General features: G+C 53.4%; 11 protein-coding genes across 11 annotated transcripts; 5 read left to right on the forward strand and 6 right to left on the reverse strand.

Annotated features, from left to right (window-relative positions):
- Positions 1-1,700: 1,700 nt before the first annotated feature.
- On the reverse strand, positions 1,701-3,623 carry RHO25_009643 (uncharacterized protein; the record flags this gene model as incomplete). Its single annotated transcript, XM_023601173.2, has 2 exons — positions 1,701-1,814; positions 1,878-3,623. The coding sequence occupies 2 exons, from the start codon at positions 3,621-3,623 to the stop codon at positions 1,701-1,703; spliced, it is 1,860 nt and encodes a 619-aa protein (XP_023453362.1).
- Positions 3,624-4,750: 1,127 nt separating this feature from the next.
- On the forward strand, positions 4,751-6,872 carry ACU5 (Acetyl-coenzyme A synthetase; the record flags this gene model as incomplete). Its single annotated transcript, XM_023601174.1, has 2 exons — positions 4,751-4,818; positions 4,871-6,872. 2 exons carry the CDS (start codon positions 4,751-4,753, stop codon positions 6,870-6,872), a joined length of 2,070 nt encoding a protein of 689 aa, XP_023453827.1.
- A 1,018-nt stretch (positions 6,873-7,890) lies between these two features.
- RHO25_009645 (uncharacterized protein) lies at positions 7,891-8,200 on the forward strand (the record flags this gene model as incomplete). Its single annotated transcript, XM_023601175.2, has 2 exons — positions 7,891-8,064; positions 8,147-8,200. The coding sequence occupies 2 exons, from the start codon at positions 7,891-7,893 to the stop codon at positions 8,198-8,200; spliced, it is 228 nt and encodes a 75-aa protein (XP_023453826.1).
- A 485-nt stretch (positions 8,201-8,685) lies between these two features.
- On the reverse strand, positions 8,686-11,313 carry RHO25_009646 (uncharacterized protein; the record flags this gene model as incomplete). The annotated part of the gene is made up of 1 exon (XM_023601176.2): positions 8,686-11,313. One exon carries the CDS (start codon positions 11,311-11,313, stop codon positions 8,686-8,688), a length of 2,628 nt encoding a protein of 875 aa, XP_023453825.1.
- Positions 11,314-11,815: 502 nt separating this feature from the next.
- RHO25_009647 (uncharacterized protein) lies at positions 11,816-12,691 on the forward strand (the record flags this gene model as incomplete). The annotated part of the gene is made up of 1 exon (XM_023601177.1): positions 11,816-12,691. The coding sequence occupies one exon, from the start codon at positions 11,816-11,818 to the stop codon at positions 12,689-12,691; it is 876 nt and encodes a 291-aa protein (XP_023453824.1).
- Positions 12,692-12,759: 68 nt separating this feature from the next.
- RHO25_009648 (uncharacterized protein) lies at positions 12,760-14,022 on the reverse strand (the record flags this gene model as incomplete). Its single annotated transcript, XM_023601178.1, has 1 exon — positions 12,760-14,022. One exon carries the CDS (start codon positions 14,020-14,022, stop codon positions 12,760-12,762), a length of 1,263 nt encoding a protein of 420 aa, XP_023453831.1.
- A 224-nt stretch (positions 14,023-14,246) lies between these two features.
- Positions 14,247-15,517, reverse strand: RHO25_009649 (uncharacterized protein; the record flags this gene model as incomplete). Its single annotated transcript, XM_023601179.2, has 2 exons — positions 14,247-15,417; positions 15,471-15,517. The coding sequence occupies 2 exons, from the start codon at positions 15,515-15,517 to the stop codon at positions 14,247-14,249; spliced, it is 1,218 nt and encodes a 405-aa protein (XP_023453830.1).
- A 495-nt stretch (positions 15,518-16,012) lies between these two features.
- On the forward strand, positions 16,013-16,763 carry RHO25_009650 (uncharacterized protein; the record flags this gene model as incomplete). The annotated part of the gene is made up of 5 exons (XM_023601180.2): positions 16,013-16,015; positions 16,140-16,196; positions 16,259-16,274; positions 16,327-16,665; positions 16,729-16,763. The coding sequence occupies 5 exons, from the start codon at positions 16,013-16,015 to the stop codon at positions 16,761-16,763; spliced, it is 450 nt and encodes a 149-aa protein (XP_023453829.1).
- A 575-nt stretch (positions 16,764-17,338) lies between these two features.
- Positions 17,339-17,869, reverse strand: RHO25_009651 (uncharacterized protein; the record flags this gene model as incomplete). Its single annotated transcript, XM_023601181.2, has 1 exon — positions 17,339-17,869. The coding sequence occupies one exon, from the start codon at positions 17,867-17,869 to the stop codon at positions 17,339-17,341; it is 531 nt and encodes a 176-aa protein (XP_023453828.1).
- A 470-nt stretch (positions 17,870-18,339) lies between these two features.
- RHO25_009652 (uncharacterized protein) lies at positions 18,340-20,136 on the reverse strand (the record flags this gene model as incomplete). Its single annotated transcript, XM_023601182.2, has 2 exons — positions 18,340-18,609; positions 18,676-20,136. 2 exons carry the CDS (start codon positions 20,134-20,136, stop codon positions 18,340-18,342), a joined length of 1,731 nt encoding a protein of 576 aa, XP_023453823.1.
- A 1,018-nt stretch (positions 20,137-21,154) lies between these two features.
- Positions 21,155-25,846, forward strand: RHO25_009653 (uncharacterized protein; the record flags this gene model as incomplete). Its single annotated transcript, XM_023601183.2, has 1 exon — positions 21,155-25,846. The coding sequence occupies one exon, from the start codon at positions 21,155-21,157 to the stop codon at positions 25,844-25,846; it is 4,692 nt and encodes a 1,563-aa protein (XP_023453822.1).
- Positions 25,847-25,978: the final 132 nt, after the last annotated feature.

Below are 25,978 nucleotides of genomic sequence, written 5' to 3' on the forward strand. Positions count from 1 at the left end.
CAATTTGCGACAGCCTTTCATGGTCGGTTGTTCTCTCTCCTCTCTTTCAGACACCCGAAGCTTGGTATCAACCAAAAGCTTTCAGCGAACCCTGGCACCGCAACAAGCCTCATCAGCCCACCAGGAACCTTACCAGGCTGGGCTGGCGCATGGCGCTAATTCCTGAATAGGAAGGAGAACGGAGAAGGCACAAGGTACACGAAACCTCAGCTGATCAAGCCACATCTGCGAGCCAGAAAAGTCTCTTTCCAGCATTGATCACGCCAGACTTGTGCTTGCCGCGATAGTTCTTGAGGATCGGTTCCTGCGTTCTAGGGCAGGAATGGGATGTGATCTTTCTTTCGCTGTAATGCAGCCACGTTCTCAAGCTTTGCACTAACTGGCGAGAGTGAGCTTGAGGTCGTCCATTGTTGGGTACATTGAGAGGGACAGGTCATCTCTGGATCAGTAAGACATCATTCGAGGAAGGCAGGAAGAGCGTCATTACGTACGAATCGACTTCTCATCCACCATAAAGCTCACATTTTTGCTTCATATGATGATTTGAAGTCGACGAACTTTGAACAAGATCATGAGCCACGCGCGCATAGCGCGAATGTTTAATCGCCGACGGCCGCGCTCTTTGCACTTTACCGCCGACGGCCCATGGCTTGACACTAGCCTTCGAGAAGCTCTTCAGTAGCGCTCTCGCCTCTCGCAAATGTGCCGCGTGCTGTGCGCGGAAGCTTTATCAGGCACCTGCAGCAATTCGGCACTCCCGTTGAACTAGTGCTTGCGCTCACACGAGCTAGCCGGAGGCACCGTTGGGTGCTTTTGAGCATGCAGCCACCATCGTGGTGGATCCGCCAATCTGAGGGAAGAAGTGCTTGAGAGCGAAAAATGGCTTTTTGAACGATGATCTCCGACATTGTTCCTAGAGCTCAGTGGCAGTCCGCTTCATGCAAAATTCAAATTTCGATCACTTGTTTTGTTGAGACTGCTACTATTATTGCTGTCAAGCTATGCAGCAACACGTCTAACACTCACGACCCCAACACTCCAAGGCAACAAACTCTCCTCAAATCCCAAAAACAGTACACAAAATCCGAAATCTACCACATCGCCTTTCTCCTTCGACAAAAGCTCGTCCCAGATCTCATCCATTCCATAATTCGACATGCCCAGTTATACGAAAACATCGACACCATCTCAAACGCCTACATGGTCGTTCGAGTGAACAACTCACCTCGGACATGCATAACTACTCCTCAGATAGCGTCGAACACAGCAACGCGAATTCCCATACGTTCTGTCAAATTCTCCATAACATCCAAGGACCAAGGCTATGTCGCATATCCTGGTTCTGGGAGTTGGACATGGTTCACAGCTGGAATTGTCAGGCCAGGATGCGGGGACATACATAATGAGCGAGAAGTGTTGAGGAATGTAACGACGAGCAACGGCTTTATCACGCAATATGTAACTTGGTTAGCAGATTCTGAGAATCAAGGAGAAGCAGATTGGGTGCGAAATTTGCAGTATGGCGATGCGGTGGCTGTAAAAGCTCATGCGAAGTATTTGGGTTGGGTGAATACGATAGTATCTGTACAAGTTACGATATCGCAGGCGGTGATTGTTCGATAGCAGGAATCAATGGCACAAGCGTCGAGTCAAGAACGATTTTTTATGGCAGTCCTAGGTGTTCATCCTGTTACACATCTCTACGAATCAAATATCGGAACATAAATCGGCACACCCCTCGCTTCCATTTCATACGACACAGACTCACAAACCTTCGTCGTGCTAACGCAAAGTACAGCCTCAGCTTTGATTTCCTATCACAATTCATGTCAGCATCTCTCAAACCATTCCCACACACGTTGTACGACACAACTCACCTTGTAAGCAGCATAAATCAACGCCGCCATATCCGGCCTCCCCGTCTCCTTTGTATCGATAATAATCGCATTGGGATCGGCCTTCAACACAGTCTCAATGATGTGCGCCCCATACGTCGTCTCCGGAAACCTCGCCGACCAAACAATCCGCACCGGCCAATCCGGATGCGTCTGAATAAAAGCCATACAAGGCGCAATGCCCGACCCCGTAGCAGCAATGACCAAAGGCGAAAACAGCATTGGAACTTCAATGATTCCTAGGAAAAGTCTTCCACGCTGCCAGATCGTGTTTTTGCGGTTTTCGGCATTGATCATAGAGCGTGTCCAGTCGCCCGCATTGGAGATTATGACGGAGAAGCCCTTTGGACCGTCGTTGCGGGGGATTGTGGCGAAGCCGTGCCAGTCCGACAGAGGAGATTGTGCGATGCGGATGTTGTGGCCTGTGAGGGAGAGTTTGTGGGAGAACTCGAGGCGGAGGGCGTGGCTGGAGAGTTGGGTCGTGGTGAAGGAACGTTTGCGCATCATGGCCCAGGGGTAGATGAGGAGGAGCGTTACGCCGAGGACGAGCCAGAAGAGTGGTGATCGGTAAAGTGGTGTTTCTGAAGCTGAGGTGAGAAGTCCAACTTGAATCCAGATGATGGCTGTCAAGAGCCAGCCGATGTAGCGATGTGATTGTTCCCATCGGTCGTGATGGCGACTTCGGACTGTGGGATGGGACATGCCTACGAGGATCAAGAGGCATGTAAAGATGAGCCCTGTGGTGACATAGATGCCGATTCGTACGCCTTCCTTTACCGCGGTAGGAATTGGATCTGTTGCCAGCAGGACAGTGAAGTAAAGATACCACACCGCAGCACTTGTTCCACAAGCGGCCTGGATTCCCGCATGACAGTAAATCTTGCCCAATCGTTTGCGGATTGCCAGCGGCCAGCTTAGAGGCACCAGATGGATGATGCTGATCACGGCGTTGATCAGGTTGTCGTGGCGAGCAAGGACAGCAGCGAATATGTTGCTTCCCACACCAATCGCAGCGGCGCTATATCGTGCTCTTTGGCTAGCCAGCACAATTATGGCAGACATGTTGGCCGTGAACACGATGGCAAACAGCCTTCGGTACACTGTAAACCACCCGTATCGAAACCAGGCGAATCGTCTTTGAATCGCTGGCAGAGGATACTTAGCAGCATAGGCGTCCAGAAATTCTTTCTTTGCGATATGTTCGGTATACTGCAGTGGCGAAACCTCAACACTGACTCTCGTCTTCTCGTTCTTCTCGGCGCTCTCAGTATGCTCTGTGATTGTGAACTTGTATTGCCCGGCAGTTTGCGCTCGGAGCAAGTCTTGCGCGGGCGATGGAAGGTCTCCATCGTGAAGGCTTGCGATGTCAGTTTCGGAGCTTTCCTGAGCGGCTTTGATTGAATAGATCGAGCGTTGTCGGTCGTCGCGATTCATCTGGCCTGTTGATGTTCTGATTGTCCCTTGTCCAACATTGCCATCGCCGGCGATCGATTGGATAATCGAGCCCCGTCGTGCCTCGAACGAGACAACTGAGCTTCTCCGAACACTATTGCTGTGATGCCTGACGTGAGCAATGTCTGGTATCGCAGGCGACTGTTGCAACGGAGTGGCTCCATCAGCTGATGTGACCACTGCTGGATGCGACTGTTTCTCTGCCATCTCTCCTTCATGCGTCTCCTCCGCCTGAACCTCCGCCACATCCTTCTGCCATGAGACCTTTCGAAACATGTCGTTGCCTAGGATGCGAAGAGTTGCTTGACTTGTTCTTACGTGCTCTCCCAAGCAAATGTGGTCAACACGCACACGTGTGAGGTATGGAATATATTCCAATCGCTCTGGTGGATGGGCGCCCTGCGACCCAGCTTCTCTGGCCACTCGGCATCAGGAGAGAACATTTTGGCACTAAGAGCTTAGCCTTTCTCTAGCGTAGAGCTTAAGACTTCCATGTGAGACTATCAGCTTCAGCCAGCCACAACATGAAAGTTTATGCGTCGCGCCAAAGGCGCTGCTTGTCACACCGCACGACACTCGCGGGACTAGGAGGTACATCCGAGGACACTGGCCAAAGACGCTTTCTCCGCAGCGGAGCTTGCCATTGTACACCATGTGAGAATGTGCCGGATAGGTAGTGTCTTTCTTCTGCTGTTGCTGTAGCCGCATCCGTTTCCATTGCGATCAGCTTCTAGGCCAATGTTGGCTCCCTACTCTTCAAACCAAGTCAGTGCCATGCGTGACCGGGTCTGCTCGCTTATAGAACCATAAAGACTCGCGTACCGCCGCTCGAGATCGACAGCCATACCACTTCCGGCTCGAAAGGCCAGAATCTCGACTAGTTCCAAGATGTGTACGCCCAGATGGCTCGACAAGCTTCAGCCAGACAGCTGCAACGGGTGCTGGAATACAGTGTGCCAGGTGCCGAACGTAGTTAGACTAGGCGAAAGTCCCAAATATTACAAAGTTTGGAGTAGCTTTTGTGGCTTGCCGCGCCCACGGAGCTCATGAATGGCTGAAAGACGTTCTCCATACTTTCTCTGTGCTTTGTACCAAAGCAGTCAGTCGATTGAGAGGCTTGATTGCGAAGGCCGTCGCCGTCGGCCGCGTACGATGCATGAGCTGCCATGTTATTTCGTTGCGGCCGCCGGTACCATTGGGGTATGGTGGCGTGTTGCCATGCTCTCGAATGAGGACAGCGCATTGCGGCACCTCCGTGAAAGACGGTATAGGCCGAGTAGAGAGGTGAGCGTGGGGCATTGCACCACAGTGTGAACGTAAATAGAGGGACCTCCGCTCCCTGAGAGAATCGGCAGACGCCTGCAGACCATCAAAAATCGAACATTCGAGTCATCTCAGCAAAAATGGGCGACGCAGGTCCCATCGCCGCAAGGCACTCTGACGCACTGTTAGTGCCGCTCGAGCGCTTCGGGTAAGCATTTTCAATGTTGCACGTGGTGCGACACCATCTCATGCGTGTGCAGAAAGTCTTCGCCCCATCCACGTGTGCAGAACTTGAAAGCATACGAGAAGCTTTACAAGAAGTCGATCGAGCAGCCAGATCAGTTCTGGGCTGAACAAGCACGCTCGCTGATCACCTGGGAGCGTGATTTTGGCGATCTTGTCCACGAAGGCAGCTTCAAGGATGGCGACAATGCCTGGTTTCCGGAAGGCCGACTAAATGCCTCGTTCAATTGCATTGACAGACATGCTAAGCGCAAGCCAAATGCTACAGCAATCATCTTCGAGCCTGATGAGCCAAGCAGTCCGAACCGATCCTTGACGTGGAAAGAGCTGCAGAGAGATGTGTCACGTTTGAGCTGGGTCTTGACGCGTGACTTTGGTGTCAAGAAGGGCGACACTGTTGCCATATATATGCCAATGGTTCCGGAGGCTTTCGTCGCTGTCCTGGCTTGCACACGCATAGGTGCCATCCACTCGGTCGTATTCGGTGGCTTCTCTGCCAACGCTCTCCGCGACAGGATCCTGGATGCCGACGCCCGTGTTGTCTTGACAGCCAACGAGGGGGCTCGTGGCGGGAAGGTCATCGCTCTCAAGTCAATTGTCGACGAAGCTCTCAGCCAATGCCCAAATGTAGCGAGCTGTCTGGTCTATCGAGCTACGATGAGCGCAGTGCCAATGCAGGCAGGGCGAGATTTTGACTGGACCAGAGAGACTCAAAAGTGGCCTGCGGTGTTCACACCGGTCTCGATGTCATCTGAGGATCCGCTCTTCATGCTGTATACCTCGGGTTCGACTGGAAAGCCGAAAGGATTGATGCACACCACCGCCGGATATCTGCTTGGTGCCGCATTGTCAACGCAATACGTCTTCGACATCCACGCGGACGACGGTGATGTTTTCTTCTGTGGAGCTGATATCGGCTGGATTACTGGCCATTCGTACTCATTGTACGGCCCGCTGATGCTGGGCTGCAATGTTGTGATATACGAAGGCACTCCGGTCTATCCATCGCCATCGCGATATTGGGAGATCATCGAGAAGCATAGTGTCACCCAACTGTACTCAGCGCCAACAGTGCTTCGCCTTCTCAAGCGCGCTGGCGATCAGTACGTCAAAAGCGACGCGGTGCAGTCGAGCTTGCGAGTCGTTGGGTCTGTGGGAGAGCCACTCGCGGCGAACGTGTGGCAGTGGGTACATGATGTGGTCGGCCGAGGTCAGATCCATGTCGTTGACACCTTCTTCCAGACAGAGACAGGCTCTTATCTCATCGCGCCTCTGGCCGGTACGACTCCGTCCAAGCCAGGTTGCTGTACACTCCCATTCTTCGGAGTGGAGCCCGCTCTACTCAATCCTGCCACAGGTGTTGAGATCGCAACTCCTGGAATTGAGGGAGTCCTCACCATTAAGCGGCCGATTCCAAGCATGTCGAGGACGGTTTGGCGCGACCACAATCGATTTATGAATGTCTACTACAACCCATATCCTGGATACTACTTCACCGGCGACGGCGCGATCAGAGACCAAGACGGGTATTTCTGGATCCAAGGACGCGTCGACGATGTGATTAATGTGGCAGCTCATCGTTTATCAACGGCTGAGATTGAAGCAGCACTTCTAGAGCACGCCTACATGGCTGAAGTCGCGGTTGTCGGAGTTCCAGATGATCTTACTGGCCAGGCCGTGACTGCTTTCGTCTCCTTGAATCGGAGCATTGACAATGCTGAAGCTGTCAGAATCGCAAAAGAGCAGGTCTCCACCAGCATTGGAAAGTTTGCCTCGCCCAAGCATGTCGTGGTCGTCCAGGACCTGCCGAAGAACCGAGCGGGCAAGATCATGAGGAGACTGCTGCGGAAGATCTGGTGCGGCGAGGAGGATCAACTGGGCGACATCACGACGCTGGTGAATCCGGCGGCCATTCCTGCCATCATCAGCGCCGTCAACCCAGGCAGAGCACCGCAGACGCCCGAGCCGACGGAAATCGATCAGCTCCAGAACTTGGCGCGGCGGATGTCCATCTGTTGAGTTCGAGCTCGTGTCTTGCTGTCAATAGTTCTCAGTATTTTACCATGTTCATCTTGCACGCGTCCTGTTGATATTTCCAGATTCCACACTTGTGTCGTCGACAGAGTTGGGTGTGTGGAAGAGGAAGGAGCTGCGCCAACCCGTTCAAGCGCTCGGCGGTATATTGCATCCTAGCTGTCGTATGCCTCATACCGACATGGGTCCTTGGCTTGGCATCACTTGCCTTGAACCGACCGCACTACTCGGGTTGACGACTGTCGTTCTTGCACAAGAGATCACTAAGAGATCACTAATCTCTGCACGACTGCTGTACTGAGCCAACGAATAAACTTGCTAACATATCATCCGAGTACGGGTGCAGGAAAATACTGTCGCTCCTAGAAACTCACGACAATATTCGACTGCAAAGACACTTCTTGCTTTCACGGCTCAGTGATCTGCACTCAGACAGCCAGATGATGAGCACCAGAAACTTGCACAAGCTGTCTCGAATTGTCAAGTCCAGCCAGGAGCTCAGAACAGCTTTCCCAATGCCAAGATCGCCGCTGACGAACTAAATCGCCCTGTCGTGCAGCTAACTCGTGGAAGTGAGACCTACTCTTACACTTATTCTCGGATCGTCCGAAAGGGTGCCTCGGTCTGGCACTACGGTAGACTGGCGCGTAGACTTCCGATCGCACTGGACTGCTTCGAACGAGAGGAGCCTAGGAGAAAGTCCAGGCTGCGGCCATTGCGGCAGGAACCACAGCAGGGTTCGAAGCGTCCGTCTCTTCTCTACAAAGCCAAGTCCTATTTACGACCAAGCCGTAACAAACCCGACTCTAGCTCAGGCAGGAGACCGACGTTCCAGTCGTTCGCAGCACTGATGAAGTGGGTCACCAAAGCAGGTGGTTAGCCCCCTTCTCCTTCTCTCGTCCCATCTCATGTTTCATTCATCTCCCTTAGTATTCTCATCCAAATCCTCCGAATCATTCAAATTTTGCAGCCCGTCTGCTCAGACAATTCCAACCAAGCCGACATGAACCTCCTCACCCTCCTCCTCGCCGCAACGGGCGCAATGGCCGCCTGCACAAAAGAAGGTCCCATCAACAACCTCTGCAGAAAGCCCGCCGGCTCGACAACTGGTACTTGCCGAGCACTGTGGCAACCAAAGCAAGGATGCAGATACGAGATACTCGATCAGAACCAAGGGGTAAGTCGTAGCGAGAATAGATATCTCGTTAATGGTCTGCTACCGTAACGAGACTGACGAGATATTTTCCTTGATGCAACAGTGCACGAGCAATTCCGAATGCCAGTTCAACATTCTTTGTGGAGATTGCCCGTAGTGGTGCCGAGAAGCGATGGTGATGAAGGAGAGCGATAGTTGGAGCGATGCAGTGCAATAAAATTGTCACCAGGTACAAGCAGAGATGAGCAACAAGAAGAGCAAGGAAGAAGAAACAGTCCATAATATGAGTGTGGCTCGATTGAACAATATCGATCGCAGTTTTACCAAAGTTCGTTACTGTGTATTTCGCCTTCATCCATGCTCCCCTCAAACCACCAACGCCGATGCCATGAGAGAGAAAGTACGAAAAGAGCCCGATCGCCGCATCAATTACGACCAGAAACCCAGAGTGCGTAATGAATGACAGTGGTCCCCATGTCCATGCCAATTTCCAAAGGTTTTCGTTACTGTATGCTTTTTGATTCATTAACGTCCAACATGATTCTGTGGTTGCGATTCATTGATTTTATGTTTTCGTTCGTCCGTGTCAGAGAGAAAATGCGAGCGAGAAAGAGGAGGAGAGTCGTAAACAGGCCGTAGTCCCTAACCCAACCACCCATCATCATCATCATCAATCTTTCCATTCGTCTTCGTCAGGCTAAGATCCAATCCTAGGTCTAACTTCGGGGGCTCCAGCGGTAAAGCATTGTCAAGCTGCGGTGGCAGGTCCGCTTTCTTCTTCGGACTCTTCTTGGGTGATTTTTGAGCCTTCATCGCTTGCTCGACGATTTCTTCCTCTGAGGGTCCTTCGCGGACGAAGCGTGTCTCCCAGCCGTCTTCGTGAGCAGCAGCAACCCAGGCTTTCAGGCCGTCGTGCACGCCCGAGTAGAACTTCTCTTTGCAAGTGCGGAGGACGGTGCCCATGAGTTTTTCGAATCCTGACTGCTGGAGTTCTTCGCGGAGCGCGTTTCGTGAGTGTTGATTCGGGATCGATGCGACGATTGCATTGAGAAGGTCAAGATGTGCTGTTATGTACGTAGTAGCATCCCATTCAACGCCTCCAATGTATGGAGCAGCTGGTACCGGAGGACGAGAGCCCGGAAAGTGTCGCTGTGTGTAAGTGCTGGCGAGAATATTCTTTCGTTCTTCTTCGTCGACACCATTCTGTTGCGAATGCGAGCTGCTCGGCTTAGGGAGTGGCACCACGTTCAACTGGTGCAAGAAGATCCAGAAAACCTCCCGCGTGACGTTCGAGAGCTCGCGTGACCACAATTTATATGGTCGAGGAGTGTGCATGCCCAGAACGAAGTCCACTGGACGTTCGTTCTCCGACTTTGCGGGCTCTCCTAGATAGATGAGGATTTTCCGCGCTCTGACTTCCAAAGCTGCCGTGGACTTGTTCATGTCGGACGACAGGTAAGTGAGCAAGATGTTGAAGATGATCGTCCGAGTCGTGTATTCTGCCGGGCCTTTCTTCTCATCGTCAAACAGCATAGCGATCAAAGCTGGAAACAGATCGTCTGCAAACTTGTGCAGTTCCACCATGGCTCGTTCAGTTGTGCATAATCCTTTCAGGCAAAGCAGTGATTCGTGCAAAAGCTGGTCTTCGTGATCTTCTCGCCACTCAATAGCCATCGTGCGCTTCAAGAGCTCAATAATCTCGTGCATTCCATCCTGCGTGATGAAGGCATCTACCCATGACACCGTCTCATTGCGAAGCAGTATTCGGAGCTTGTGCAGCCGACCAACCTCAACTCTAGTGGGATCTGGGTTTTGGCGCAAGTAGGCAATGTAGTCTCCAGGTACGGCCAAACTCGCATGTTGTCGCCCATACGAACCAGTGGGCGTCGTCGGCGTAAGCGAAGTCTTGGAAACATTGTTGCTTGGTATGATGATTGAAGTAGGGCGGCTGCGACTCTGCGAGCGTGGCTTCTTTGCCGGCGAGCCATCGTCTTTCTGCTCTTTCTTCCCCCGCGAGAACGTGAACGTGCGACTCCGCGTCCTTGACCGCTTTGTTGACTTGCTGTCTTCTTCGTCTTTAATGGGCACCTTGGTCTCAGTGGTGATGTGATGAGTAGCGCTGGTGTTCTCCAAGCTGGTGACTGTGGCCAGCGGGCTACTGTTCTTACCAGCACCTTGATCCTGCCGAATGAAGTCTGCTTTGACCCTCATGGTCAAGCTCCGCATCTTCTGTCGCATGGGCTCTGGAATATTGCGAGCGGCTAGCACTGCCTCGAACTGCGCATCGACTGCCTTCGGATCTAGTGGTGCTTCCTCTTTCTCCTTCTCTTTGCTTGATGATCTCTCCTTGGTCTTACCCTGGAACATAGCCACAGCAGCCATCACTCTCCCGCCCCTCTTCGTCAAGTTGATCTTCTCTTTGCCAGCAGGGATCTCAGTGCTGCCGTCACTCACTTTTCGATCGGGTCCGGAGCGTCCCAGAATGCGCTCCCGATCAAAAGAGACTCTGTTGTCCTGCGCCTTCTGCATCCTCCTTTTTGAATCGTCCGACTTTCGACTCTCCATGCTTGACTTGCTTCCACTCATCTTGCGGCCCAATGCGCTCAACAAACCTTCTCCGTTAGACGAATGATAGCTTTGTGGTCGTTGCTGCGACAATGAAGGTCGTAGGGTGGGCTCATCGAATGTTCCGTTGAAGTTCCGCTGTTTGCTAACGTTGTACACTTGAGGGGTATAACGATCGATCTCAGCTAAGAGGTCGTTTGAGGATGGCTTGCTGCTCGTGCTGGGACGGTCCCTCTGGGCGGACGAGTGGTTCGTGGTAGCCATCTGGGCCCATATCGGCGTCGGTGCCGCGGGCTCGTGCTCGATGGGCGAAGTGTTCTCCTTGTTCTTCTCCACATTCACTTGTTTTGACAGGTCTTTGCTTGATCGATTCATCCTCGCAAAGACCCCGGCGAGATTTGTTGACGACTTCGACTTCTGTGGCTTGGCTTGACTGTCCTTCGTCTTGTCTCTGCTGCTCCTCGCCAAGGTGTCCTTCTTCTTGCTTGGTGAAGATGGAGGCGACTGGACATTGTTTTGTCGCTCGCCGAGCACGCCCCGGCTACCCATCGGGCCTCTGTATGACTTCTCATCCTGCTTCGCGTTGGCGGCGGTCTGCTCTGGACTGGCTGGGCGGCCTTTAGATGAGACCAGCGATCTCAAGATGTTGGACTTGGAGGAGGCATTGCGACGGTGTCCGGGTGTGTGGTGCTTGACGTCGGCCATGGCAGTCGAGAGTCGCGGATCGTCTAGAAGAAGCAAGCAGTGGACATGATAGACTCAATGCAGGCGTGAGGAGCTGGCGTCGGGCGCTAGCACTCGAGCGCGTCGTGTCTCGGGTAGTGGAAGCCTTTTAGCACATGAAATCAACATGCACGCTCCGACGCGTCTCCATAGCAACCCGTTCGCGTCTGCATCTCGATGCTTCACTTTCCACGGTAATCTCCTCGCGAATGCACCACCACGTTGCCCTCGACCACGGTATGCTGCTGCTGCCAACTCATCGTGCAGGCTGCGCGGCTCCTCGTCGCCATGCTCTTCGCCGACGTGTTCGCGCTCGACAAGTGCCGGAGATAGCCCTTATCGCCGCCGCTCCATCGTCATCGTAGCCATTGGGGTGCCCCGAACATTGGGGTAATAGAAGTAATGGCTCGAACACCCGTTTTTCTTATACCCCTCCAAGCCTCCTCTCCTAGACAACCACCCACCAAGCAAGCTCTCATACGCAATGTCTTCACCCACAGCAGTCTTTCGCGGCGGCGCCACCGCCCTCATCACAGGCGCAGCGAGCGGCGTTGGCCTCGCAGTCGCCAAGCTATGCGCCTCGCACTCGATGAACGTCCATCTCGTTGACAACAACACCGAAGCTCTAGACGCAGCCAAAAGCAAGGTCCAATCCAGCGGTACCGTCACTACCCACTCTCTCGACGTCTCCAGCCTCCAAGAATGGACCAACCTCAAACAAAAGCTCGAGAGCTCCGGCACTAAACTCGATTTCCTCCATCTCAACGCTGGCATTGGTGCCAATGGCGATTGGAAGGACTCTGCCTACTTCCATAAGATCTTCGATGTCAACTTCTTTGGCGTGATCAATGGAATCAATACCTTCTTTCCACACTTCGAGAATAACTCCTCATCGCCAAAATCCATCATCATCACAGGCTCTAAACAAGGCATCACAAACCCACCAGGAAACCCAGCATACAATGCCTCCAAGTCCGCGATCAAAACCATTACCGAACATCTCCATTTTGACCTTGCAAAGTCTTCACCCAAGACTTCGGTCCATCTGCTCGTGCCAGGTTGGACGTTCACTGGATTGACGGGAGGCGGGAAGACCACAACTAAACCAGATGGCGCGTGGGCTCCAGAGCAGGTCGCAGACTACCTGTACCAGAAGATGGGTCAAGATAAATTCTATGTCATTTGTCCGGATAATGATGTAGATTGGGAGACAGATCGGAAGAGGATGACGTGGACCATGGGAGACGTGGTTTATGAGAGAAAGCCGCAGAGTCGTTGGTTGGAGGAGTATAAAGAGGAAGCTGGTGAGACGCTGAATGCGATGAAACTGGGCGAAAAGCAGAAGGGTAGTTCCGCTTGATCTCGCAGACAGCATTTACGTCAGAAATTATACAGTGAAAAGTTGTTCGTATATCACACGTCGAATGACTACTTTCTCCTCAATTGATCCGCCTGCTTGGCACACTGTCTCGCCATCTCCGACTGCTCATCGGTCTGCACAACAAGCACACGATGCCGACTCTTCTCACTCCCAATATCAACAACTACATCCTCCCCAGGCGCCTTATTCTTCTTCCCATCAAGCTCAAACCCCAAACACGCCGCCCTCTCCACCACCGCCTTCCTCAACTGCCCTCCCTTCTCCCCGATGCCCCCAGCAAAAACTAAAGCATCCACCTTCCCACCCAACTTCACATAATAACTCCCCACAAATCCCAAAATCCTATCCACGAAAACCTCAAAAGCCAATTTACACTTCTCATCCCCCTCCTCAGCTTTCTTCGAAATCACCCCAAAATCCGTCGTGCCCGTCATAACACTCCATCCAGACTTCTTGTTTAGAATCTCTTCTGCTTGCGTGATACTCATATCCTTCGTACTGCTGGGACTCAATTTCCCCGCATCGTGCGTGAAATGGAATATTAGTGAGGGGTCGACGTCGCCGGATCGAGTGGCGCCAGGTAAACCAGCCAAAGGCGTCAAGCCCATTGATGTATCGAGAGATTTACCATTCTGAATTGCGCAAGCTGAAGCCCCAGAGCCGAGATGAAGGGCGATGATGTTGAGTTGGTCTTTGGGTTTCTGGAGATATGATGCAACGGAACGGGTGATGAATTGATAGGAGATTCCATGGAAGCCGTATTTGCGAAGTTTGTTGTGTTGGGCGATATTTTGGTCAATGGCGTAGGTAGTGCTGGGTCTTGGCATGGAGGAGTGGAAAGCTGAGTCGAAGAAGGCGATGTTGTTGACTTTGGCGTTGTTGGCGTGGACTGCGCGGACGATTGTTAGAGCGCCAGCGTTGTGGAGAGGGGCGAGATCAGAGAGCTTTTCGATGTGGTGGTAGGTGTCTCGGTCGATTCTGGTAGGTCGGTCGTAGTCGCCTCCGTGAACTACACGATGGCAGGCGAATTCGATGTCATCGCGGTGTTGGAGCTCTGGGAGGCCAGGATCTTCGGTCAGGTGCTTGATAATGTACTCATAGGCACTTTCTTGAGAGTCGACTTCTTGGACTTCTTGATCCTTGACCTTATGTTCGCCGCGTGTGTACTTCAGCTTGGCAGGTGGTGCTGTGAGCCCTGAGATCTGGATTTCTGCAAGCTGTTTGGGTTCTTTCGTAGGAGATTCATAGGAAAACACGGAAACTTTGACTGAGCTTGAGCCGGCGTTGATAGCGAGGATTATCTTGGCCATTGCAGCAGATTTGTGAAATGAGTGTGAATGAAGAAGAGTTGTGGACTTACCGTAACCACTCAAGCTGTCAATTGTCTGATGATGGTGAGAAAGCGCGCGCCGAGTGACGTCGAGGTTGCAGCCGAAGAATCCGGAATTGTGGGACCATTATGATCAAGACACGAAATCATACAACCTGTGCACCATTCAATGAAATGTTGATTCATTCGTTCGCAGAAGGGTATCTATGCATGGGCCACGACTCGCCGTCGTCGCTTCTTCCATTCCGACAGTCTCTCATCAAGCCCTTCTCCAGGTATAGGCCTATTTGTGTCTGCTACTCTTAGCATCTTCGGCGGCGTTCCAGCTCCTGGTTCATTCGGGACAGGTGCTGCGGGTGCCGCTGGCGGTGGTGCTGGCGTCGAGGAGCTGCTTCGCCTTGGCTTTATGAGCAGCAAGATGAACATGCCAGCCACTATCAGCACCAGTAATAGTATAATCTTGCGCTTTGTGCTTCTCTTCTGATATCCGGTTGCTACCTTCAGCTCCTTGTCTGCCTCTTTCACGTGCTCTGCCGTCCGCTCCACGTTGTAGTCTATGCGATCCAGCACAGTGCCTTGGTCGATGACCATGGTGTTCAGCTCTTGGAACAGATTTGACAAATCGATCACGCCCTGCGCAATTTTCTCAATTTCTCGTTCTCGTTGCTCGATTTGGGCGTCCATCACTCCCCTTCTCCGCACCTGTGCGGTTTGCAGCAGCGTTGACTGGGCTGCCGAGCGGTCCGTTTCTGATTCCATCATGGCCGGATCGTTGTATGGATTCTGTGCCATCGGAGTGCCAGCTCTGTCTAACGGGGAATTCATTCCTCCAAGTGTGCGCATCTTCTTCAGATATGCAGATTGTTTCTTGCGAAACAGTGTGCTGACGTCCCCTACACGGCTCGCTAGCGACATTTTGAGATTCTTCGCCATGGTCGCGTCAGCGTCAGCGATGGCGCCGCCCGACTGCTGTTGTTGCTCTTGTTGCAGACGATCGATTCTCCTGACAGAATTTCGACACGTAATGAAGTCCTTCGTGATGTCCTGGGTCAAATTCTCAATATCCCTTTCCTCTTTGGCTTTCACGCTCTCGTCGTCGAAGCCCGGCAGCACATGCTTCGCGTGCATCTGGTCCAGCCTCTTCATCTTCGCAGTGATGTTTGATAAAGTCTGTGACACTTCGTCCTGGATGTCCAGCCATCGCGGAGGAAGGATGTCCATTTCTATCACCGCATCTCCATCATTGTCGAGATTAGACATGAGCCCAGCCCGCTCGGAGTCGTCTGGCGCATCGGTGAAGCGGCCATTGCTAGGACCTGCAATGCGCGATCGCTTTGCTGGGTGATGTGTGTAGGACTGTCGATAGGAAATGAAGCTACACAGGCGTGAGCTGTAATGGTCTCTTCCCAAGCACACGTTGCCACTCACAGGTTCGTCCGATCGCGCCACGCCCCCAGGTTTACCGCCGTCGACATTGTAACGTGGTAATGTGGTGACAGACGCGCATCATGTGTAGTGCTCAAGCTCGCGACCTGCTTAGACCTCTCTCATCATCGTTGGATCGTGCTGGGATGGACTGTGACGCGGGCGTGTCCCGAGATGGCGGCTCGCGATGTCGGTTGCCGACGACAAAGACGATGGAAATGTGCAGAGCGTCGGGCGTGTGACGGGTATAGGCTACTGTACGGAAGGGCAGACAGAAATAGGACAGCGAAGCAGCTGGCACATGCAGGCCGTTGCCCGTGGGAAAGCTTGTGTCGGAAGTCACCGTTGATGAGCTGAGCGTCAGTCCCTGGAAAGTGAATTGGCTCCTGCCCACTTCCGCCGTCGAGCAAACAACACCTCCCCCTCCTGCTGTCACACCCAACACCTGTCCACCGACTCAACGACTCGACCTGATCTTCGCGCCCTCTGCTTCGGCGACATTCACACATCGACCTCGTAACGCCCGCGATCACCGCACACACATCATGGTACGCGCAATTCGGATACCCCACTAGTGGTGTGCGTGTCGGGAACATTGAGCAGTGCACGACAACACGCGCCGCACGCATAATACTTTGGAAACGGAACATGGCTGACTAGCGGTCGCGATAGGCGGATTCATTGACCGAGGAGCAAGTCTCCGAGTTCAAGGAGGCCTTCTCTCTCTTCGTACGTACAGTTTTCTGAAACAATCAGGCAGCCGCGAGGCAGAGCTAACGACAGCAACACAGGACAAGGACGGCGATGGTATGATGTGCGCCCACCCTCTGCGAATGTACTGAACTAACCTCGACCGAAGGACAAATCACCACCAAGGAGCTCGGCACTGTCATGCGCTCCCTCGGCCAGAACCCCAGCGAGTCTGAGCTGCAGGACATGATCAACGAAGTCGACGCCGACAACAACGGCACAATCGATTTCCCCGAATTCCTCACTATGATGGCCCGCAAGATGAAGGACACCGACTCTGAGGAGGAGATCCGTGAAGCCTTCAAGGTCTTCGACCGCGACAACAACGGCTTCATCAGTGCCGCCGAGCTGCGACACGTCATGACCTCCATCGGCGAGAAGTTGACAGACGATGAGGTGGACGAGATGATCCGCGAGGCTGACCAGGATGGCGACGGAAGAATTGACTGTAAGATGAGAAGCGGACACCACCAGACGGTGCCACTTAGACCTCTGACTAACACCGCAACAGACAATGAGTTCGTTCAGTTGATGATGCAGAAGTAGACTCTGCTTTCTTGAAGCCACGACATCTACATCGAGTACATTCCAGTCAAAGAACAGCGCGTTCGCGAGCTATGGCAACGAAACGGCCCTACGATATCCCACCCAATCCCCCATCTTCTTTTTGCAGCTATTCCACGACCTCATTCCCAGCCTGGCAGGCAGAAGGCTTGAGAAAGATCGAATGCAGATGATATACACCTTTTGAGAGCGGCGCGGCGGGAAGCATGTCATCGCTTCAATCACGTCTGCATTGTGCTACCTGGAGTCCTACTTGGATCACCTTTTCTGGGTTGGCAAAAATTGAGCAGTGCTCTAGGATACTCTCTTAGCTAGCCGAATCTCAAACGTCTGTCTCAAAACCAAAGAGGGTTGCAGGGTGTCAAGTTATTCTTATGTTCTTGGCCGTACTCATCAAACTCGTTAGCATCGCTTTTGAGTGACGCAGTTGTGCTTGATCCAGACAACATTCCCTCCGACGTGGCAGCCCACCGTGGCAGTTCAGGTCCCGCAACTATACCACACGACAAAAACCGTGCACGACATTTACGTAGTATGACTATTTCATTCCCAATCACTTAAAGCGCCCTCCGATTCACAATGAACTCTTCCGGCACCCGTCCCCATACGAACCACTCACTAGGAGCAGACGTTGTAAACATCTCATGCCTTGCTCCGTCGCCGAAAGTTGCCATCATCTCCAACATCTCGGATCGCGAGAAGAACCAAACTCCCGTACCTGGAGGAATGCGCACATGTGCAATGCGAACAGAATGAACGTTTCGTGACCCGACGCCCGGCACAAAAGGTTGGTTCCTTCGCCTTGCTTGCTCACGTTGTGCGGCTACCGGGTCGCTGTAAAGAGACACGAATTGTGTAGCTTTGCGATTCCACCAATTCAAATGTTGCCCCATTGTGAGTGGGGTGATGACATTCCATGCATTCATTACATAGTCGTTGTCATCTTTGCATTGGATGCCGATACCTAGCTTGAAAGGCGTTTGAGATAGGTTGTCGTAGACGTGAAAGAGGTCGATGTATTCCTCGTTGGCTGCGAATTGATGAGGCCGGAAGATTTGCAGCAATTGTTCTTTGCTGTTTGGTGCCATAGCTGAGCTTGAGCTTAACGAGTGGTGACTGGTTTGAGCAAGTTGGATAAGGCTTGCGAGAGATGAGTTGGGACTGGCAGAAAACGGGAGTCAAGCACTCGGATCAATATTCCATGTGTTTTGATCGAAGCAGCTTCTCTCCCCTCTGCCGCATCGGCTCGGATGGAAAACAGCTCAGAGACCGGTGAGGAGCCCTCCAGTAATGCCAGGAGCGAGCTTAGTCCATGCAGCTCGATATTAGGTTGCCCACACAACCTGGTACCTCGCTTCACCTCGCTCTTGTTCTCAGCTCTGTGGTTTGTGGTCCACCTGTCGCTTCTGCTTGTTGTGAACATACCATCGTGGCCAGTCTTGCTTTAGCGCATTACGTTGCGCCGGATTGTCCTTCGAGACCGTGCAAGCATGTCTTGAGATGCTGCATGATGAAAAATTTGATTTCATTAAAACATAGTTCTGCTTCAGTCTCAAGACTATCTCCTCCGTCGCCGCTTCAAATCAAGCTTTGCTTCTTCAATTTCCAAGTCTTCGATAACCACCCACGGATCATCATCTTCTTCATCTCTCGCAATGTCAGACTGGTCCAGCAGGCTTCGCGCCGCCTCCTCAAATTCGGGCACCAGCGACGTCAATCTTGGCGCCTTGCTTCCACTGTCAGAAGACGCATAATACACATCATTCAAGAAGGAAGTGAAATATAACACAGCATTGAGAATTTCCTTGCCCGCGGGAATAATATGTTCCTGTAGCATGTCACGTCAGCCCAATGTTTACAGCTCTGAATCTCTTTGCATCGCAAAGCAACTCACCTTTGGCAGCAAGAACCCGTAGGTACCCCTATCGCGCAATTTCAACTGGTACGCATATCGCACTCCAATCGTGCGATAGAAGAAATCCAATGCAGAACCTCCCGTGGCCTCTACGCTAGGCCGCAAGTGGACCTTTTTGTTAGTCGAAGTCATAACAGAATTGCCCTCGCACGCAGACATGACTTCGTAGTTACGACCATGTGTGGCACGGATAGCCTTGGCCAATCCCATGCCGAGTTCTTCGAGGTTTTCCAATCCGGGTGGCTCGTCATCGCAGGAATAGCTATAGGGGTAGAGTACTTCCTGTGAGTATGAGTGGAGGTCCAGAAAGCCGACGAAATCAACATTGTTGTTTTTGGTCTCGTTTTTGGCCCAGTCTGCCAGGCGTTTGGCTTCGACGGCTTCGAAGGGGGATTCACCAGTGTAGGATTCGCTACATGGGTTGTCTGTTGCGGACCATTCGAAACCGAAGGAGCGGTCGAGGTCCATTCCCTGGCAGAACCGTATGCCTGTTTGCTGGCGGTTCTTGCGCCACAGACGATCAGTCTCCCAGGTGTAGATGTAGCCGTCTGGGTTGAGAGTGGGGATGAAGACAAAGTCGAAATTCTCCAGCAGCTGTGTGGTCATATGGTCCTTGCCATATCCGGTGATCAGCGAGTATGCGATGTAGTTGACCGTCGTGGTACTGATCCATTCGCGCGCATGTAGGCCTCCGGAGATGAGGATTGTCTTTCGTCGAGGAGGATTTGGGTCATCATTGTTGGTTGGATGGACACCCACTCGTACAGCTGGGATGCTGCGGCCCTCGTATGACAGACCAATGTTAATGTGTCTGACGTGCGTTGTGAAGAGAGAAGACATCAGGCGCAGCCATGGCTCGATCACATTGAAAGGCTGGAAGTCTCCAAAGAAGATGTTGGTATCGGCTTCCGAGGCGCGCTCCAGGGCACCGAGCGGTCGCCCTGTAGGTTGATTGAAGGCTGGTGTGTTGCGGTGTGTGGATTTTTGATAGTTGGCAATGATGGCCTCGGACAATTCCTTCTCTCCGATCAACGGCTTGTGCGCGTGCTGGAGCGAGTCTGGCAGCAACCCGAGCAACAGAGGTACGCTGTCTTTCGACAGGCGTATGTCGACCCAGTCATGCGCGAATTCCCACACATCCAGCATCAACGTATCCGCTGCCTCTGCCAGGCTGGCCGACTCTTCTGAAGTGCTGATGTTGAATCGCAGCACCAGATCCCCGCCATATCTTGCAACAGTATGTGCTGGCAGCTGTCGGTCCCAGCCGTCCTTTGACAACACAATGCGCTCATCCTTGGATTGTTCGAAGCCTAGCACGGATTGCAGAAAGTGTTGTTTGATGCTTGCCCATCGCGATAGTCGTTGTGGCTCGTGGCGGGGAGAGGGTGCGGCGATGGTCAGAGCGCATACTGCCAGCAGCGTTGCGCTATGGAACTTCATGGTGGCAGGTCATGAGGGAAGGCAGGCAAAGGCCGTGCCTAGAGAGTTATTGCGCAGTGAAGTGAGATCGCGTGGCAGAGGGCAACACTGCCACCGACGTTGAAGGTTTGCGATGCAAGTGGGACAGGCCAGGCAGCTGCCATTGGCCGCCTCGCAGGCCTGCTTGCCTGGCTGGGCGCGGAGAGGACAAGTACCGCTGCTACTGCAGGAGACACGCGCGCACCTGCTGTCCGGCTCGCGGGAGGAGGGGCATCGGCATCAGCATCAGCATCGGCATCAGCGTCAGGCATCAGGCAGCCGTCTATCTATTCGAGATCGTGCGCTGTGCAAGGCCGGGTGTTGGTCTCTCGCGTGGCGGCCCAGCGAGATTCACAGACCAGCTGGGAGAGGCCTGTGCAGCGTGAGATGGCGTCGTCACCGCCGCCGATGCCCGCCGCAGCATCGCTATGCTCACCTCCGTGGCCAGACGTCAACGTACCGGCCGCAGCAGGCTGAGATGCATTTGTACAGTCAGCAGCAGCGGAGCGGAGCTGGCGGAGAGGCCGGGCCATGACGCAGCGCTGGGGGAAAAGAAGGTTGTAACGAGCATCGCGCCAGTCGAAGCACATGCGTCTCAGGGGAAGCGTCGCATTCATGTGTGTGCTCTGGAACGCGTATTGCCATGATGATCTGATTTCTTGCGCCGCTCTCTGCTGTGCATGCATCGAAACACCACTCCCACCTGATACAGCCTTCTGCTTGGCCCTCCCCTCCTCTGCAATCTGCCTCGCCGCCGCCTCCACCACCCTCTCCATTCGTATCGTCGGCCCAGCCCAGCCCTGCACTCCAGCCGCTGGACCCTGTCGTACAAACACCCAACGGCCGATCATCCACACGACCAGCGTCCCGGACGCCCACCCTAGCCCTCGCTCAATTCCTACATATTGTGCCCGCCTGTCTGCCCGACCTCCGCCAGCCTGGGGACCTCCGCCCGCTGCCCTTCCAATGCCCAGAGCCTGTGCAGCGAGGCGTGCCGGGAATGCCGCTGCTGATGAGACGCCAGAGTGTCTTGGGCGTGCCGAGCAACAGCAATAGCAGCACCGATAACATCGTGGTGGATCCCCATGCCCGCCATGACGCCCTCGCTCCTCCCAGCGCTGCCGCCGCGAAGAACGCATCTCTCAAGCCTGATGCTGCCTACACACGACCAGTGACCGTCGGCGTCGACTCTGCGCCGCTGCCAGCTTCGAGACTCTCCCACGAGCTCCACCCAGATGACATCGCCGGCCCCAGCACGGATCACGATGCTGCCACTCGGTCCCGGAAGCGATTCAGCCTTATGAAATTCCGCAACTACTCAGAGTCCCATTTGTCGGCGCGCGCGAAGTTGGATGCGGAGCGGGAAAAGGTGAACGAAGAGCTGCCGCCGGTGCCCGCAGTCACTCCTGACGGCGTCGTGCCAACAATTGTCAAGACTGCGCCAACGATGGGACACGAGGTGCCCGACGCGCAGCAGGCGGACACGGAGAGGCAGGCGCGGCCCTCGCTGTTTAGGAGGTCGTCGGCCATGAAATCGCGCGCATCAGATCAGATCAGCAGAGATTCGAGCGAGAGAAGCAGGACCGCGAAGAAGGGGTCGTCAATATTTCGCAGAGGGAAGACTAGCGGTCTTGAGGACTTGCACCGGCTCTCAGCTATGCACATCAGCGACCAGCATAGTGCACCTCCCTCGTACCGCGAGCACTCAAACTCTGCGCTTGCCGTTCCTGTCTCTCAGACAACGGATCCAAGGTTCTCAGAATCCTCCCGCTCGGACGGCAGTTCTGGAGATGGACATATCTATGGAAGCACCACAACCACGACGCATACTGTCCAGACACATACTACCTTTTTCAAGCTGCCTCGCCGAAACAAGAATCGCAATTCGCTGTTCCCGCTTCCTGTGAAACTTCCGCCTCCAGATGATTCGAAACACGATCAAAACGGCCCCATTACCCCACGCGCATCAACACAATCGCTTGCGCCAGAAACAGATGCCACGCCGTCAACAGAGTTACCGGCTGACCGCCCACTGCGACGAGCGCACACCGAAGCGACTCCTTCCAAGCGCCCCCAGCCGAATTCACTTCAAGGATCTCCGAAAAAAGGATCGCTGGTCTTCGCGGAACCTGACACCACTTTGTTTCGACAGACGTCTTCTCAGTCTCACAGTTCGAATCCCTCGTCACCACTGCAGCCTCCCATGCGACTCGGCCTGAGGGATAGGTCCTCCACGCAAAGCTCGTTTGGTGGGCGTAGTGGGCACGATGCAGAGACGCCGCCTCTTTCGGCGAGTGGCCGAACCTCAACTTCCACGGCAGGACGGTCAAGTCTGGGCGGTCTGCTCAATCTTTCACGCTTCCGCCAAAGTTCAGAGCCGTACTCGCCACGGCATGGATCGCCAGGGACGCGAAGCAAATCAAATTCGTTCGCAATGAGCCGCGAAGCGCTTGTCATTCCTGAGCGCGAAGAAGGAGACACGCCAGGGAAGTATCTGGAGCGACTGGAGAATGCCGTGTCACGGAGTGTGATTGCTGGGATATTGTCCAAGTCCTCAGACCCATTTGCTCAGGCCGTGTTACGCAGCTACACCAGGCGGTTTCCTTTCTTCACAGAACCCATTGACATGTCACTTCGCAAGTTTTTGCTTGAGGCAGAATTGCCCAAAGAAACGCAGCAGGTCGATCGTGTCATCCAAGCATTTGCAGATCGGTACCACGAGTGTAATCCTGGCATCTATGCGAGTGCCGATAGTGCATATTTCATCGCCTTCTCGATCATGATGCTGCATACAGACGCTTTCAATCGGAACAACAAGCGCAAAATGCAGAAACAAGATTATGTCAAGAATACGTCCGGCCAAGGCATCTCCGACGACGTTTTGGCCTGTTTCTACGATAACATTTGCTACACGCCCTTCATACATTATGACGAGGATGTAGACATCAATGGCGAACGCGTATTGCATTTCACCCAACCGAAAAAGTCTGGTGGCAAGCTCAAGAGTGCCATTCCAGGTGCGTCGGACATTTCGAGAAAGCCCTCTGGACCTGTGGACCCATATAATCTCATTGTGGAACAAAAGCTGGACGCGCTTCGTCCGGCCATCAAGGATACGATCTTGATGGACGATCCTTTTGACTATCGTGGCAGCCAAGGCGAGCTCGATCCGCATTATCTGCAACGCGCATTCACCCATACCGGAATTATACAAATCATCTCAGCGAGATCGCGTCCGGCAGCATATGAAAGCCAGTTCATCAATGGCCAGACCAATGCGACAGAGACGCAGCAAGGCATTGTGGATCTGAAGATTACCAAAGTTGGACTTCTCTGGCGCAAGTCTGCGAAGAAAAAGAAGACTAGAAGCCCGTGGCAGGAGTGGGGCGCCATTCTCACTGGTTCCCAGTTATACCTTTTCCGTAATTCACACTGGGCGAAAGGCTTGATGCATCAATTCATCAATCAGCAGAGGCCTGGTCGATCGAGAACACCTGTAGTTTTCAAGCCGCCCTTGCAGGACTTCAAGCCGGATGCTTTGATCAAAACGGACAATGCAGTGGCGTTGGTTGATTCGACATATACGCGACATAAGAACGCTTTCACTTTCGTCAGGCACGGCGGACAAGAAGAGGTCTTCCTCGCGGACAACGAAAGTGAGTTACACGACTGGCTCGGTCTCATCAATTATGCCGCAGCGTTCCGCGCTGCGGGTGTGCGGATTCGGGGTATGACAGGAGGCAATGAAGATTCCACTCAATCGATCAAAAGGCTGAGATCGACAAACTCGTCCCGGTCGCTCCAAACTGATGACGAAGAAGTCACTGTCACTCACAGAGGTCTCGGCCCGCAATTGCAACAACAAGTCATGGCAGCCCGACGCCAAATTATGATGCAGAAGATTGCTGAGATCGAGAGCGAAATCGAGAGTGCTAATCGCCAGCTCGAGAATATGTTGCGAAACGCACGGCATTTACTAATCCTGGCGCCGATAGCACCGCGCACCAGAGAGGATGTCGTTCTCGCAGCTGGCCGAGCTGACGCCACGATCAAATGGCTGCGGCGCGATATGTGGCGCATGAAGTGCCATCGCGACATTCTTGCAATGGACGTCAGAATCGACGGAATGAGCGCTGCCGAACTCGAGAAGCTAAGGCCCAGCGAGCCAGAGTCAGCGCGCAAGGAGAAGCCGAAGGTGCTCACTAGGTTCAGCTCACAACGAACGCCAAAGAGCCCACCGCAAAGCCCATCGAGCTTGACTTTCAACAGACCTCCAACTCGTGAATCCGAGGACGAGACAGGTGCTGACAAGTCAGCGACTCCACCACAATCTGCCAGCCCACAGAAAGACGAACCGTGGCGTCTTCCTCCCCTCGAACTTAACACGTCCCAGGGTGAGAAAGAGCACCGAGGCTCTGTGAGCAGCACGCTGCTATCGGCATCCCCTCCCGCCAATCGAGGCAGCCTGCAACATTCACACTCTGCTTCTAGTATACTCCAGGTTCGCACTCGCTCGACTGATACTTCTGGTACCGGCAATGGCGGCGCGCTCACGCCAGCTGCCAGTGTCGATGAAAGAGAGCTTCAGCTTTTGGCACGAGCGACGATGATACCCGATGCTCATGTCGTGCGAGACGGTGGTGCTAGCATTGACGGTCCGGCGCCAGGTACTTCACCTGAAAGCAGCAAGCATAAAGGTGTGCGAAGAAGCCTACAGAAGACCTTGCGCGATCATCACACTCCAAGTTTGTCGCATCGCCATCGGCGTAACAAGGAGAGTGACAGCACTGTGCGCTCAGCCCACGTTGAAGGCCAGGAGTCCGAGGAAGCTACGCCCCGACTTACTCGTGATAAACCACGGTTTGTGCTTCACGGCAAGCAAGCCTCGGTCGTGCAATTCGGAGGAGATTGGGAACGTATGAAGCTGCGGAGAGAAAATTACGAAGCTGGACGTCCTTCTGCAGAATTCCAATCCCAGATGGATGCAGCTTTTGTTCGAAAACGTTCGGAAGCCCAGCAACAGCTGCGTGCTGGCATGTTTAGCCCGGTCGTCCAAGACCTGAGCCGAGGCGGCACAACCGACGAGGATGACGACACGGCCAGTATAGTATCTGCCCAGAGCTTCATTTCGGATGCAGAAGCCGCTGCAACACTTGCTGGTGATAGGCCTCAAACAAAGTCCTCTAATGAGGAGGACGTCACAGAATTCCCCGGCTTTGTCGACCTCTCCGAATGGGACCCCGATCGCAGGACGACTGTACTCGGACCATTCTCGCCCGTAAGCCCTGATCAGAGCCAATACAAACACAGACGTTTCAGCAGTCTCCAAAAAGGCCAAGATGGGAACATTGAGGACGTGGAAGAAGCCGTACAGAACGGCTACATATCTACTTCAGGCTCACAGTACTCGACCAGTCCACCATTTAATGCCACTGAACCTGATATCCCGGAACTCGATTTCGCGAGTAGAGAGAACAGGCGCACAGTCATTGGTCCCTCAACATCATCTCAAGAATTAGCGAAGGCGCAAGGGAGTTTGTCACCTACATCAGGAACCGGGGAATCCAATCATAGCGCGGGGAGTTCTTTTGTGGAAGGGGAGAATGGGTTTGTGAGGGCGATTGGCGATGAGGAGTTGAGGAGTATGAGCTCGAGCTTGAATGCGAGTCCGCAAACGATCAAGTCGAGGTGAAGTTGAGCATCATACTGGGGACTAACAGCGATGTCCTCGCTTCTGTATGTGTGTGCAGAAGTTTGTGTACTTTTTTAGAGGTGGAAAGGAATTACCGAGATGATACCCTGGGAATGTCATGGAATTGAGTGA

This window comes from Cercospora beticola, chromosome 6, assembly GCF_033473495.1.
Source record: "Cercospora beticola chromosome 6, complete sequence".
NCBI lineage: Eukaryota > Fungi > Ascomycota > Dothideomycetes > Mycosphaerellales > Mycosphaerellaceae > Cercospora > Cercospora beticola.